General features: G+C 42.6%; 1 protein-coding gene across 1 annotated transcript in view; it reads right to left on the bottom strand.

Moving 5' to 3' along the window:
- The window catches only part of LOC115283515 (transmembrane 9 superfamily member 2-like), an 86863-nt gene that overhangs the window by 54773 nt on the left and 16805 nt on the right, over nucleotides 1–15285 (bottom strand). The window contains exons 6-7 of the mRNA XM_029929708.1: nucleotides 6219–6346; nucleotides 103–214 (exon numbers count right to left, since the gene is read on the bottom strand). Coding sequence (XP_029785568.1) covers nucleotides 103–214; nucleotides 6219–6346 — 240 coding nt within the window. The remainder of the gene's footprint in view (nucleotides 1–102; nucleotides 215–6218; nucleotides 6347–15285) is intronic.

The following is a 15285-nucleotide window of genomic DNA, read 5'->3' as shown; positions in this document are numbered from 1 at the left end:
CAACTCTGATGATCAAAACCTAAGGCTTTAATATTAACGAAGTATATGATAGTTATATACTTGATTTGGAACAAAAGTAAGATGATGGCGTCGAATACTTACTTCAAATCGCACAGAGTAAGTGTAGGTTACGTTAAACTTCTCTGTATCTTCTTGAGGAATTTCCATAGGGGTTCCATTACAGGCTAGGTGGCCTTCACCTGAATGCTTATAGCTGAGAAGAGAGCAGGGGAGAGGAAGAGGAAGTAATTTTTATACCAAACTGCCATTGTAAGTTTCCGTTTGGTGGCTCTTTGAGCAAGTAACAGTAGCAGGCTGAAAAAAACTATACCTTTCATTATATTTCATATTTAAAACTCTTCAGGATTTTAAATACTTTTGTTTTGGGGCTTAGTTGCTTAAGCGTCTGACTCTTGATCTCAACTCAGGTCCTGAGTTCAAGCCCGCTGGCGCACAACCCCTACTTAAAAAAAATACCCTTGAAGAGCTACCCTATGACCCAGCAATTGCACTACTAGGTATTTATCCAAGGGAGACAAGTGTGCTGTTTTGAAGGGACAAATGCACCCCAATGTTTATAGCGGCACTATCGACAATAGCCAAAGTATGGAAAGAGCCTCAGTGTCCATCAATGGATGAATGGATCAAGAAGATGTGGTCTATATACACAATGGAGTATTATTCGGCAATCAAAAAGAATGAAATCTTGCCATTTACAACTACGTGGATGGAACTAGAAGGTATCGTGCTAAGCAAAATTAGTCAGAGAAAGACAAATATCACATGACTTCACTCATATGAGGACTTTAAGATACAAAACAGATGAACATAAGGGAAAGGAAGCAAAAATAACATAAGAGCAGGAAGGGGGACAAAAATGTAAAAGACTCTTAAATATAGAGAACAGAGGATTACTGGAGGGGTTGTGGGGGGGATGGGCTAAATGGGTGAGGGGCATTAAGGAATCTACTCATGAAATCATCTTGCACTATATGCTAACTTGGATACAAATAAAAAAAATTTTTTAATGAAAAAAAATACCCTGGTTTCTAAATGTCCCTAACACTCAAATGAGAGTCAATATACTGCCCAAAACACGAAGTCCTTCTATTAGCAAGTGAATTTATTTTTCATCTTTTGTCTCATTCCTCTTTGATATACTAAATACCCTATCTTGTAATCTCAGCTGCAGGGTTAGAAAACCAAATCGATGAAGCAGAAATCACATTTTCAAGCAGCCAGAGATCTGAGGGCCTACTGCGTGTAAAATGCCATGCTTAGCAATGAAAAGTAATGAGGACATAATCTATGGAAACCTTCTGTGTTTGAAAAAGAGGGTGATTATCGCTTCTTGGCCTTTTGGCTAAGATCAAGTGAAAAGGAGGGTGATTACAAAAAAAATAGAAGCTGGAAAAGTCTGAAACTAGACAGGGGTAATGAAGCTAACAAATGCCTAGTCAGGGACAAAGAAACTGTAGGGGTACCTCCTCCTTCTCTCTCTCTGCCCCTCCCCTACTTTCTCTGCCTCTCTCTCTCTCTCTCTCTCTCTCTCTCAAAAATAAATAAAATCACTAAAAACTTTTTTAAATAAAAAAAGAAAGAGCATGTGACTCTTGAGGTCGAGATTATGGGTTTGAATCTCATGTTGGGTATAGAGATTACTTAAAAATAAAATGAATAAAGAGACCACAATATCACTCAAAAAATAAAAGAATAAAGGGGAGATAGAAAAATCAAAAGGAGAAACAGTGATGCTTCCCTTGTGAATTATTTACTCAAGATACAATTTATCACTTGCCTTCTGTTTAAAGAATAATATGTTGGGGTGCCTGGGTGGCTCAGTCAGTTAAGTGTCCAACTTTGACTCAGGTCATGATCTCACAGTTCGTGAGTTCGAGCCCCACGTCAGGCTCTGTGATGACAGTTCGGAACCTGGAGCCTGCTTCAGATTCCATGTCTCCCTTTCTCTCTGCCCCTTCCCTGCTTGTACACTGTTTCTCTCTCTCTCAAAAATAAATAAACATTTAAAAAAAATAATATGCAATCCTTATGGGATTGTTATTTCTACATGTATCTGTAAAGCCAGTCGGTCACAATTGCTGACATTATTCATTTGCACCTCTTCCTACTCATTTTTGTAACCCTAGTGTCTGATTTATGATATGCCCTCACTAAGTGTTTGGAGGGTGAATTCATTTAAAGCCAAATTGTATTTTAAAACACCTATGGGGGTGCCTGGGTGGCTCAGTCAATTGAGCATCCAACTTCGGCTCAGATCATGATCTCATGGCTTGTGAGTTCGAGCCCTGCATCAAGCTCTGTGTTGACAGCTCGGAACCTGGAGCTTGTTTTGGAGTCTGTGTCTCCTCTCTCTGCCCTTCCCCTGCTCACCTTCTGTCTCTCTATCTCTCAAAAATAAATACACTTTAAAAATTTTTAATAAAAAATAAAAAAACACCTATGAATTTTTAAAACTGATCATTGATTGTGAAGGCTACTGATAAAAACTTAACATCTACAGAAAAAAATCAATAACTGCATGATAATGCATATGAAGGCTTCCGGTTTAAGTCTGGGCCTTGAACTCAGCACATGAGATATCTACATTTCACATGAGAGAGACTATATGGCAAAAACTCTATTAAGATCTCTAATCAGGGGCGCCTGGATGGCTCAGTCAGTTGGGCGTCTGGCTTCAGCTCAGGTCGTGATCTCACGGTTTGTGGGTTGGAGCCCCACATGGGGCTCTGTGCTGACAGCTCAGAGCCCGGAGCCTGTCTTCGGATTCTGTGTCTCTCTCTCTTTGATCCTCCCCTGCTCTACCTCACTGTCTCTCTCTCTCTCTCTTTCTCTCTCTCTCTCTCTCTCTCTCTCTCTCTCAAAAATAAATTAAAAATATTAAAATTTTTTTAAAAACCTCTCTTTGACCCTCCCCTGCTCACGTTGTCTCTCTCTCAAAAATAAATAAAACATTGAAAACAAAGATCTCTAATTAATATAAGAGCCTTATTTTAAACCACTGGCCTTACATGTGGGTTGTATAAGGCCTTATAGGCCATTTTCAAAACTTTAGCTTTTACTCTGAGATGGGAAGTCACTGGAAGATTCTGAGCAGAGGGTTGATGCGAGCTGACATGTCAGAAGGAATGATTGTGAAGAGGCTGCTGGGGGTCAGGGCAGCACCAGAGACACCAGTGAGGATTTTGCCATAATTCATTTGAGATATAATGATGTCTTGGACCAGATAACAGTGGTGGACATGATGAAAACTGGCAGATCCTGAATATATTTTAAAAAGAGAGCCACATGACCTGCCAAAGGATTGGAACGGATACAGGGTATGAATAAAGAATTATGAAGAGGAGTCAAGGGTGCACCCACAGATTGGGGGCCTGAGCAACTGGAAGGATGCAGTTGTCATTTACTGAGATAGAGAAGACAACTAGGAAAACTAGGAAAGGAAACTAGGAAAGACTGGTTGGAAGAAAGATAAGAAGTACATTTCTGGTCATGTTAAGTTTGAAATGCCTCCTAGACATCCAAATGAACATGTCAAATAGACAGCTAGATATATAAGTCTGCAGATCAAAGAGTCATTGTAAGCTCTAACACCATGAGCCAGGGTAAGATTACCAATCTGTAAGCATATATAAAGAAGAGAAAAAAGTTCAAAGACTCATTCCTGGGGCCCTCCAATACAGAGATGGTGGAGAAATAGGAAGACTGATAGGCAACTAGTGAGACAGGAGAAAATCAGTAAAGTATGGTACTCCCAAAGCCAAATGACGCAAGTGATTCTAGGAAAAGGCAATGATCAACTATGGTAACCATCAGGGAAATTAGCTGGGTACAGTACCTAAATGAAAACACAATGCAAATGGCATATCAGATAAAGGGCTAGTTTCCAAAATCTACAAGGAACTCACCAAACTCCACACCCAAAAAACAAATAACGCAGTGAAGAGATGGGCAGAAGACATAAACAGACACTTTTCCAAAGAGGACATCCAGATGGCCTACAGGCACATGAAACGATGCTCAGCATCACTCATCATCAAGGAAACACAAATCAAAACCACACTTAGATACCACCTCACACCAGTAAGAGTGGTTAAAATGAACAAATCAAGAGACTATATATGCTGGCAAGGATGTGGAGAGACGGGCACCCTCCTACACTGTTGAGGGGAATGTAAACTGGTGCAGCCGCTCTGGAAAACAGTGTGGAGGTTCCTCAGAAAACTCTCCATAGAACTCCCCTATGACCCAGCAATAGCACTGCTAGGGATTTACCCAAGGGATACAGAAGTGCTGGTGCATAGGGGCACATGTACCCCAATGTTCATAGTGGCACTGTCAACAATAGCCAAAACATGGAAAGAGTGTAAATGTCCATCACCTGATGAGTGGATCAAGAAGATGTGGTGTATATATACAATAGAGTACTAGATGGCAATGAGAAAGAATGAAATCTGGCCATTTGTAGGAAAGTGGATGGACCTCGAGGGTAATACGCTAAGCGAAATAAGTCAGGCAGAGAAGGACAGATACCATATGTTTTCACTCATAAGTGGAACAGTAGAAACTTAAGAGGACCTTGGGGGAGGGGAAGGGGGAAATAGTCGGAGAGAGGGAGGGAGGCAAACCATGAGAGACTCTTAAATACTGAAAACAAACTGAGAGTTGATGGGGGATGGGAGAGAGGAGAAAATGGGTGATGGGCATTGAGGAGGGCACTTGTTGGGATGAGCACTGGGTGTTATATGGAAACCAATTTGACAATAAACTATATTTTTTAAAAAAAAGAATAATCTTTTACTAAGGTAAACCAGAGTTGGAAACTACCAGTGTTCTTCACCATTTGGGGCCTGTTTAATGAAATCTATAGGCCCTTTTCCCCACAAAAATACACATCAATAAAAATTTCCAGAGTTTGATACATCAAGGTCCATATTAGAAACTCCTAATTCAGGGGCGCCTGCGTGGCTCAGTTGGCTGAACATCCAACTTTGGCTCAGACCATGATCTCACGGTTCATGGGTTGGCGCCCCGCATCAGGCTCTGTGCTGACAGCTAGCTCAGAGCCTGGAGCCTATCTTCGGATTCCATGTCTCCCTCTCTCTCTGACCTTCCCCTGCTCTCACTGTCTCTCTCTCTCTCTCTCTCTCTCTCTCTCTCTCTCTCTCTCTCTCAAAAATAAATAAAAAACATTAAAATCTTTTAAAAACCTCCTAATTCAGCCCTCCCCTTTCACAGATGAGGAAATTAAGCCTATGACAGGTCAAGTTAACTGACCCCTGGTCAAAAGCTTGGCACAGTACATTCTCTAACTATTCTTTCCCCTTTGGGCATCATCTGTGACAGATGAACAACTTTGTCTAAAATAAAATAGGGTAGTAGCCTTAAAAATAATAAAGTTCAGGGTCACCTGGGTGGCTCAGTCAATTAAGTGTCCGACTTCGGCTCAGGTTATGATCTCCCAGTTCGTGTGTTTGAGCCCCGCATCAGGCTCTGTGCTGACAGCTTGGAGCCTGGAGCCTGTTTTGGATTCTGTCTCATTCTCTCTCTCTACCCCTCCCCTCTTCATGCTCAAAAATAATAAACATTTTAAGAACTTTTTTAAAATTTTTAAAAAATAATGAAGTCTGATTCATTTCTACAAACTTAGGTTTCACTTCCAAAATGGAATCAGGAGAGACGAGACTAAAATCTAAGTTTCCTAATTCCTTGCTCTGGGTTCAGAAAATCATATCACATGTGCCTCCTCTAATATACTTCACATAAGTTTCAAAGGACAAATTCTTCATCTTAATATTTCAAGTTTTGTATACCTTTCCCGTAATGGACCATGATTTTATACATTGTGTGCTATATTCCCCTCTCTACCTGTCTTAATTGAAGAGTACTAATTTATCCTATAGTGTCAAAGGATCTTAGAGTTGAAACATTAAAGGTCACCTGTCTAGTCTCTTAGCCACATTGCATGTTATTCAAATGCTAACTAGTTAGAAGGGAATAAATTACCTATTTGATTTTTCAAACTGTATGTCTAAGGTGACACCACACGTGTATCCTAAAAATGAAAATTCTAGTTGAGAACTTCCATATTGTGAATCAATTTTTACTAAACACGCACTTTAACCAGCTAAGCCACGGAGCCAGCACTGAATTAATTTTTAAATTAATGGAGCTAATTAAAAAAGATATTCTCTAATTACCTTTGGGGCTCAAGTCGAGCAGAAACCAATCTTGAGGGACCCCAATTTCTTCCACTTTCCCTGTGATATGTAATAGTAATATCAACGTGGTTGAAGAGGAAGTAAGTATTACTTTTGTTGAATTCAGACTGCAAAAAGATAAAGAAATTTTAAAGAAGTTTGAACTTTGCTTAGAAACTAAAAAATAGAAAATCTGACCATGGAATAACAATGAGATCCACTATAACAATGTTGACTATATTCTCCACGCTTTTCATCTCCATAATGTACTTTTTTCTATAACTGGAAGCTGTACCTCTTAATCCCCTGCATCTATTTTGCCCACCCCCTCCCCTCTGGCAACCACCAGTCTTCCCCCAGAACCTTCAGAAGGAACCAATGCTGCTGACGCCTTGATCTTGAACTTCTAGTCTCCAGAACTGTGAGACAATGAATTTCTGTTGTTTTTACATTTTTTTAATGTTTTATTTATTTTTGATACAGAGAGAGATAGAGCATGAGAGGGGGAGGGGCAGAGAGAGAAGGAGACACAGAACTGGAAACAGGGTCCCGGCTCTGAGCCAGCTGTCAGCACAGAGCCTGACGCAGGGCTCGAACCCACGAACGTGAGATCCAACCTGAGCCGAAGCTGGAGGCTTAACCGACTGAGCCACCCAGGCGCCCTTGAATTTCTGTTGTTTTAAGCTACCAATTTTGTAGTGTGCCTTCAGAGCAGCCCTAGCAAAGGAAGGGCTTTGCGAGCTTTGCAATCAGACAGCCGTTTACTAGCCACGTGGCCATAGACACATCGTTTAACCTCTCGGACCCTCAGTTTCCTCTTTTTATTTTTTTAAGAAATGTGTTAATGTTTATTTATTTACTTTGAGAGACAGAAAAATGTGCATGTGCAGTGGATTGGCAGAGAGAAGAGGAGGGAGTCCCCAGCAGGCCCCACGCTGCCCGCGCAGAGGCCCATGTGGGACCTGATCCCACAAACTATGAGATCATAACCTGAGCCGGTATCAAGAGTCGGATGCTCGGGGCACCTGGGTGGCTCAGTCGGTTAAGCATCTGGCTTTGGCTCAGGTCATGATCTCAGGGTTCGTGGGTTTGAGCCCCACGTCAGGCTCTGTGCTGACAGCTTGGAGCCTGCTTCAGATTCTGTATCTCCCTCTCTCTCTGATCCTTACCTGCTCATAGTGTCTCTCTCTGTCTCTCAAAAAATAAATAAAGATTTAAAAATTTTTTTTCAATTAAAAAAAAAAAGAGTCGGATGTTCAACAGACTGAGCCACCCAGGCTCTTTTTAAAATGGGGACAATAGGGACACCTGGCTGGCTCAGTCAGTATAGTATGTGACTCCTGATTTCAGGATCATGAGTTTGAGCCCCATGTTGGGTATAGATATTACTTTTAAGAAGTTTTCGAGGGGCGCCTGGGTGGCTCAGTTGGTTAAGCGTCCGGCTTCAGCTCAGGTCAGATGTCATGGTTTGTAGGTTCCAGCCCCTTGTCAGGCTCTATGCTGACAGCTCAGAGCCTGGAGCCTGCTTCAGATTCTGTGTCTCCCTCTCTCTCTGGCCCTCCCCTGCTTGCACTGTCTCTCTATTTCTCAAAAAAAAATAAAAAAACATTAAAAAAAGTTTTCTAAATAAAAATAATAGGATTGCTCGTAGAATTATTGAGGACTAAATAGAATCAGGTATGTAAAGTACTTAGTGCAGTGCTTAGCATAGGAAGCCTTGAATAAATATGAGCTGTTACAGGCCCCTCAATCCTCAGAAAATGAGTCCAAATGAACCTTATCAGTTACCATATTGAGTATCCTGCAACATCCAAGACTCCTAGATTAAGAATCATGGCTCTGCATGACTCTTGATCTTGGCTCAGGTCACAACCTCACAGTTCATGGGTTCGAGCCCCGCATCGAGTTTTGTGCTGAGGGTGCAGAGCCTGTTTTGGATTCTGTCTCTCCTTCTCTCTGCCCCTCCCCTGCAGAATCCTTTATTCTGTGCTCTCGTGGCACTCGGCTCATATCTCAGTCACTGACCACATCAAATTGCAGTCAGTGTACTTACACGTCTATATCCCCTAGTCAATTGCTTTCCCCAGTAGAGCACAAGGCTGGGAACTTTGTTCCACTCATTCATTCATCCATTCATTCAGCAAATATTTTTGAACATCTGCTATGTGCCCGGCGCTTCTTCTTAACTATGTCCTAAGACTGAATATCATACAGGGGTCAAAAAACTGCAAGAGGTAGTTTGGTATATTGCCAAGAGAAGAGAATTTGGATCCAAAACCATTGGGATGCAATTTAGAGTTTGCCACATATAAACCTCTGTATGTCAGTCTTTATTCTCCTTAGTTTTCTTTTTTTTTTCATATAACAGGAAATGAATTTTTTTCACATAGCAGGAAATGAATTTTTCTTCTTTCTTTTTTTTTTTTTGAGAGAGAGAGAGGGCATAAGCGAAGGAGGGCAGAGAGAATGCCATTGGGGTGGGGAGAGAGAAGCGGGGCTGGAGCTCACCTGATGCTGCATGAGCTCCTGTAGGCTGAGATCATGACCTGAGCTGAAGACCTGAGCCGAAGTCCGATGTTTTCACTGACTGAGCCACCCAGGTGCCCCCAAAATAAAGTCTTTTAAATTAAAAACAAAACAAACAAAAAAAAAAAAAACCAGGGGTGACAAGAAAGAAAGGAACTGCCTTGTCAAATTCTGAGGGAAAGCAAGCAGCCAGAGAGGTCACCTGGGTGGGGGAGCGCTGATGCTGCCATTGCCCTGAGGACACCTGAACTGGGCAAACTCTGGGGTTGTGTAGCCTCAGGGAATAAAGAGGCGAGAAGAGAACTCCTCGGAGGACGGCCCTCCCAGGTAAGAAGGCTCTGAGACCACCCACCCCGCTCAAAACCAATACCCTCGGGGTAAAGATAAACAGGAAGTAAGCCTTCTCTCCTCCCCCAAAGGACCACGGGGAAGATGGCCTCCGTGCTAAACAGAAAAGGGGAGTCGCCCTAACGTACATGCGCAGATTGGATTCCCATCACCGACGTGGCCCCAGGAAATTCAAGTCATGAATTCGCTTTCCGGGGGTCCCAGACTGGTATTTCCCAAAAACTCTTTGAAGAAGTCAATGAAAATCCTCTCTGGAGGAAAGTACTTTGACCCCAAGACTCAAATAAATTCCACAAACAATTGTTAAGAACAGTGTATCTCGTCAAAATCATGAAGCCCTCAAGGAGAAAGGGTGTCCTGAGCAACAACGGGCAGAAACAAACCTGCAGCGATTTCAGATCCAGGAATAATCAGAAGCAGATTTAAAATTAACTATATGAGGAGCCCCTGGATGGCTCAATCAGTTGAGCGTCAAACTTCGGCTCAGGTCACGATCTCATAGTTAGTTGGTTCCAGCCCCACATTGGGCTCTGGGCTGACAGCTGGCTCAGAGCCTGGAGTCTGTCTTCGGCTTCTGTGTCTCCTTCTTTCTCTGACCCTCCCCACTCATGCTCTGTCTCACTCTATCTCTCAAAAAATAAATAAATGTAAAAAAATTTTTTGTAATTAACTATATGAGAAAAAATAATAAATAAAGCTTAAATTAAGTTAATTACATTTGTTATCCTTAAAAAAGTAAAATACAATATGACCGCACGTGCATGAAATAGAAACACATAAAATAATGACTTAGCAAACTTGCCAAAGAAAAAGTAAAACTTGCAGAATAGAGGGGCGCCTGGAGGGCTCAGTTGGTTAAACCTCTGACTTCGGGCATAGGTCATGTTCTTGTGATTCATGGGTTTGAGGCCCCATATAGGGCTCCGCGCCCACAGTGTGGGGCATCTTTAAGATTCTCTTTCTCCCCCTCCCTCTGCCCCTCCCCTGCTTGCACGTGCTCTCTTTCTCTCTCAAAATAAATAAATAAATAAATAAAAACTTTTTTAAAAACTTGCAGAAATGAAAAAAATAGTTACTGAAATTAAAAATTCAATGGCTAGGGGCGCCTGGGTGGTTCAGTTGGTTAAACCTCTGACTTCGGGCCCACGTCATGATCCCAAACTTTATAGGTTCGAGCCCTGCATAGGGTTGTGTGCTGACAGCTCAGAGCCTGGAGTCTGCTTCAGATTCTGTGTCCCTCTCTCTCTGCCCCTCCCCTGCTGTCTCTCTGTCTCCCAAAAATAAATAAATATTTAAAAATTCTTTAAAAATTCAATGCCTATGTTCGGTAAGCACGAGCCCCACTTCAGATGAGCTCAAGCCCCACTTTGGTTAAATATGAACCCCGCTTCGGGTGAGCCCCCGATTCTCTCTGTCTCTCCCTCTGCCCCTCTCTCACGTGCACCCCCTCTCTCTTAAAATAAAAAATCGGTGGTTATGTTTATTTTTTTCACTATTCTTGAGGTTTGTTTATGGATGAAATAACTTAGTAATTCATCACTTAACATACAACACCCAGTGCTCATTCCAAGTGCACTGAATGCCTGTGTTTATAAAAGAAGAAACAAGTGAAGAAGAAAATTTATAGACTAGAAGATAGGGCAGAAGAACACAGCACAGGAAAAAACATGGAAAACACAGAAGGGAGGTTAAGAGACATGGAGGAGAAAATAAAAACATTTAACATAGGTTTAATTGGAGTCTGAAAAGGAAAGAAGAAAATATCTGACAATGACTGAGAATTCCAGCAATGATAAAAAGCACCAATCCAGGGGCACCTGGGTGGCTCCACCAGGTGAGCATCCGATTCTTGATTTTGGCTCAGATCATCATTCCAGGGTTGTGGGATCAAGCCCAGCATCAGTGCAGAGCCTGCTTAAGATTCTCTCTCCCCAAATAGAAAAATAAAAATTAAAAAATGCACCAATCCAGGAAACTCAAAAGTTACAAAGATTAAAAACAAAGCAAAACAAAAACCTGTCACTAGACACAGCATCGTGAAACTGCATGAGACTCTCTAAAGGAAGAAGTGACTAATAAGTAGGTATAAATGAGGGGACTAAAACAAAAATACAAACTTCCTAAATATCAGAGGAATTACAGCAATAAAAATTCAGAACACCAAATCGCTAAGTTGTACACATGAAAGTAATGTGACATTGTGTCAACCATGTTCAAATTTTAAAAATGCAGATCACTTAAATACTTTAAAAATAAATATGGGGGGGTGCCTGGGTGGCTCAGTCAATTAAGCGCTCAACTTCGGCTCAGGTCATGACCTCATGGTTTGTGGGTTCGAGCCCCACATAGGGCTCTGGGCTGACAGCCAGCTCAGAGCCTGGAGCCTATCTTCCAATTCTGTATCTCCCTCTCTCCTTGACCCTCCTCTGCTGGCGCTGTCTCTCCTTCTCTCAAAAATAAATAAAACATTTAATAAATAAATATCACGGGCACCTTGGTGGTTCAGTTGGTTAGGCATCCAACTCTTGATCTCAGGTCTTGATTCAGGGTTGTGAGTTCAAGCCCCGCATCGGGCTCCATGGTGAGCATGAAGCTTACTTTTAAAAAAAAAACATACTTCACAGAACCTAAATGTCACCAATTAGAAAGCATCATTATTTTATGTGCTGCTAGGAAAAAACATTGCCAATTAAACGTTGACAAGCCATCATCTGAAAGAGGCACATCCTGATTTCATAAACGTTAAAATATGGGAAAATATGTTTTAGAATCAAAAAATGTAGGATATAAAAATAATAAAGCATAAAATAATACAACAGAACTGAGACTAAATCAGTAAATGTAAATGTTTAACTCCCTTATTAAGAGGAAAGGGGTTTTCAGAAGAGGCTACAAAGCAAAACTCAACAATATGTTGTATACAAGAGACACACGTAAGACAAAGAGGTTCTGAGGTGCCTGGCTGGTTCAGTCAGTAGAGCACGTGACTCTGAATCTCAGGGTTGTGAGTTCAAGCCCCACATTGGCTGTAGAAACTCATGAAACAATGCTCAGCGTCACTCAGCATCAGGGAAATACAAATCAAAACCACACTGAGATACGACCTCACACCAGTCAGAGTGGCTAAAATGAATGAATCAAGAGACTGTAGATGCTGGCAAGGATGTGGAGAAACAGGCACCTTCCTACACTGTTGAGGGGAATGTAAACTGGTACAACTGCTCTGGAAAACAGTGTGAAGCTTCCTCAAAAAACTATCAATAGACATCCCTTATGACCCAGCAATAGCAATGCTAGGGATTTACCCAAGGGATACAGAAGTGCTGATGCATAGGGGCACATGGACCCCAATGTTCATAGCAGCACTTTCCATAATAGACAAATCATGGAAAGGGCCTAAATGTCCATCATCTGATGAATGGATCAAGAAGATGTGGTTTATATATACAATGGAGTACTAGATGGCAATGAGAAAGAATGAAATCTGGCCATTTGTAGGAAAGTGGATGGACCTAGAGGGTGTCATGCTAAATGAAATAAGTCAGGCAGAGAAGGACAGATACCATATGTTTGCACTCATAGGTCTAACAGGAGAAACCTAATAGGGGACCATGGGAAGCGGAAAGGGGGGGATAAGAGTTGGGGAAAGGGAGGGACTGAGGCAAATCATGAGAGACTTTTGAATCCTGAGAACAAACTGAGGGCTGAGGGCTGAAGAGGGAGGGGGAAAGGGGAAAGTGGGGAGATGGTCATGGAGAGGGGCACTTGTGGGGAAGAGGACTGGGTGTTATATGGAAACCAACTTGGTAATAAACTATTAATAAAAAAAAGTTTAAGAAAATAAAATAAAACAAAGAGGTTCTGAAAAGTTAAAAAGAAAGAAGGGGCCAAGTTACAGCAAGGGAATGCAGGCAAAAAGAAAGCAAAGGACTTGGATTCCTCCTCCTGACATGATGGACTAACATGAGACCATATTTACCCTTTCATTTTAAACAACTAAAAAAAGGGTAATAAAATATATGAAAACAACAGTTTTTAGACCTTAGACAACAAAGAACGTTAAGAGAGTGATCACCAAGAGAAAGGTAACGAAAAAGGCGAACCCTACTTCTGCCTCAAGCTTACTTCCCAGGGAGAGTTCCCAGGCCGTGGAGCAAGGAAAGAGTACCCAGGCAGAGCCCTGCAGGCTCCTCCAGCTGACAGAACAAGTTCACAGTCCAGGGAGGCTTATGGGCTAGATGGTGTGGGGCAGAAAACCAGAAGGAAGCAAATAAACAGAGATTCCTGGAGCGATGCAGAGGGCTCTCCTTCATCACAGTTTTGATCAGTACACACGTGTAACGTGTGCCTGTCATTGTCATATTGCGCCTCCTCTCCAAATCCATTCCTTTTGGCCTCTGTGAAAATCCTCTAGGCCCTTTGGTTTTCCTTTGACAGCTGCCACTGAATAAAGTTTCATCAGTAGAGGGCGCTGGACAGACATTACCGGGGAGAAGGCTTTTGCTTTCTGATTGACGGGAGCTCACTCCGTGTGCCCGTGTTTCCAGCAGACACAACCTCTAAAGAATTCATGGATCTGTGTGTCTCAACAAAAAGAGAGACACAATGACATCATGGTGGGGAAGGCAGGGAGGGATGACTAGGCAGAAAGCAGACCCCAGCCCATTTGTAGGGCAGTGAAACTACTCAGAACGATACCATAACACTGGCTACATGTCATCATGCATTTGTCCAAACCCACAAAATGTACAACACCAAGAATGAACCCCACTGTAAACTATGGTCTCTGGGTGATGATGGTGTACAAGTGTAGGTTCATCAGTTGTAACAAATGTACCACATTCTGGTGAGTAATGTTGATCCTGGGGGAGGCCATACACGTTAGGGGGGAAGGGGGTGCATGAGTGGCTCAGTTGGCTAAGTGTCCATCTCTTAACTTCGGTCATGATCTCATGGTTCGTGGGATTGAGCCCTGCTTTGGGTTCTGCACTGACAGCATGGAGCCTGTTTGGGATTCTGTCCCTCTCAAAAGAAATAAACATGTTTATTTTTGAGAGAGAGAGAGAGCACGAATGGGGGGCAGTGGTAGAGAGAGAAGGGGGCAGAGGATCAGAAGGGGGCTCCCCGCTCACAGCAGCAAGCCCGATACAGGGCTCAAACTCACAAACCGGGCGATCATGACCTGAGCTGAAGTCAAACGCTCAACTGACTGAGCCACCCAGGTGCCCCAGTTAAATAAACATTTTTTAATTCTTTTCTTTTACCTTTATTTTTGAGAAACAGAGATAGACAGAACACAAGTCAGGAGAAGGGCAGAGAGAGAGGGAGACACAGAATCTGAAGCAGGCTCCAGGCTCTGAGCCATCAGCACAGAGCCTGATGCGGGGCTTGAACCCACAAACCTTGAAATCACGACCTAAGCCAAAGTTGGACTCTTAACTGACTGAGCCACTCAGGCACCCCAGCATTCTTTAAAAATGGATAAATAATGGGGCACCTGGCTAGCTCAGTTGGTAAAGCATATACCTTTCAATTCCAGGGTTGTGAATTCAGTCCCCACATTGGGTGTAGAGATTACTAAAAATAATAAAACTCAAAAAATTTAAATAAATAATAATACAGGTGCCTCAGATTGGGCAAAAATCAACAAGATGATGCGCAGATGACTGAAATTTAAGAAGCACTGCCCTTTCCTCTGGAAAGAAACACTTAAAGAGTACCATCAGTTAGACAACAAAGCGAAAAACTGGGCAGTCACCCCATATTCTTCCTTCTCTCTTCCTCTCTGTCCCCATCGCTGACCCACATCAAGTCTCCAGACGTAAAACAGAGGAAAAGCCGTGCTGCCTTGCTGAGCTCTCTCATGGCCATTCAATCTCTTCCTCAGCCTCCGTAGCAGGCCCAAGACACTCCTGTTCCCCAAGGGCCCAGTCGGGGACTGCCAGAGAACCACAAGGCCCACAGCGTGAGTGGGATGTCCGAGCTAAAAAGCTCTGAGTTGGATTCCTACGTCTGCACTTGACAAGCTGTAGGCCTCCAGTCATGTCACTTACCCTCTCTGAGACTGTCATCATCTATAAAATGGCAGCAGCAGGTCCTAGCAACTGGGCTGTTCTCCGGACTAAATTAGGCACTGTAAGAGGTAATACCGCACACGGGACCTCCCTCCGTGACCCAACTCCGGCCCAGCCAC

Source organism: Suricata suricatta, chromosome X (genome assembly GCF_006229205.1).
Source record: "Suricata suricatta isolate VVHF042 chromosome X, meerkat_22Aug2017_6uvM2_HiC, whole genome shotgun sequence".
NCBI classification, from domain to species: Eukaryota; Metazoa; Chordata; class Mammalia; order Carnivora; family Herpestidae; genus Suricata; species Suricata suricatta.
Note: the sequence above shows the minus strand (reverse complement) of the source record. Positions and strands in the feature narration are given on the sequence as shown.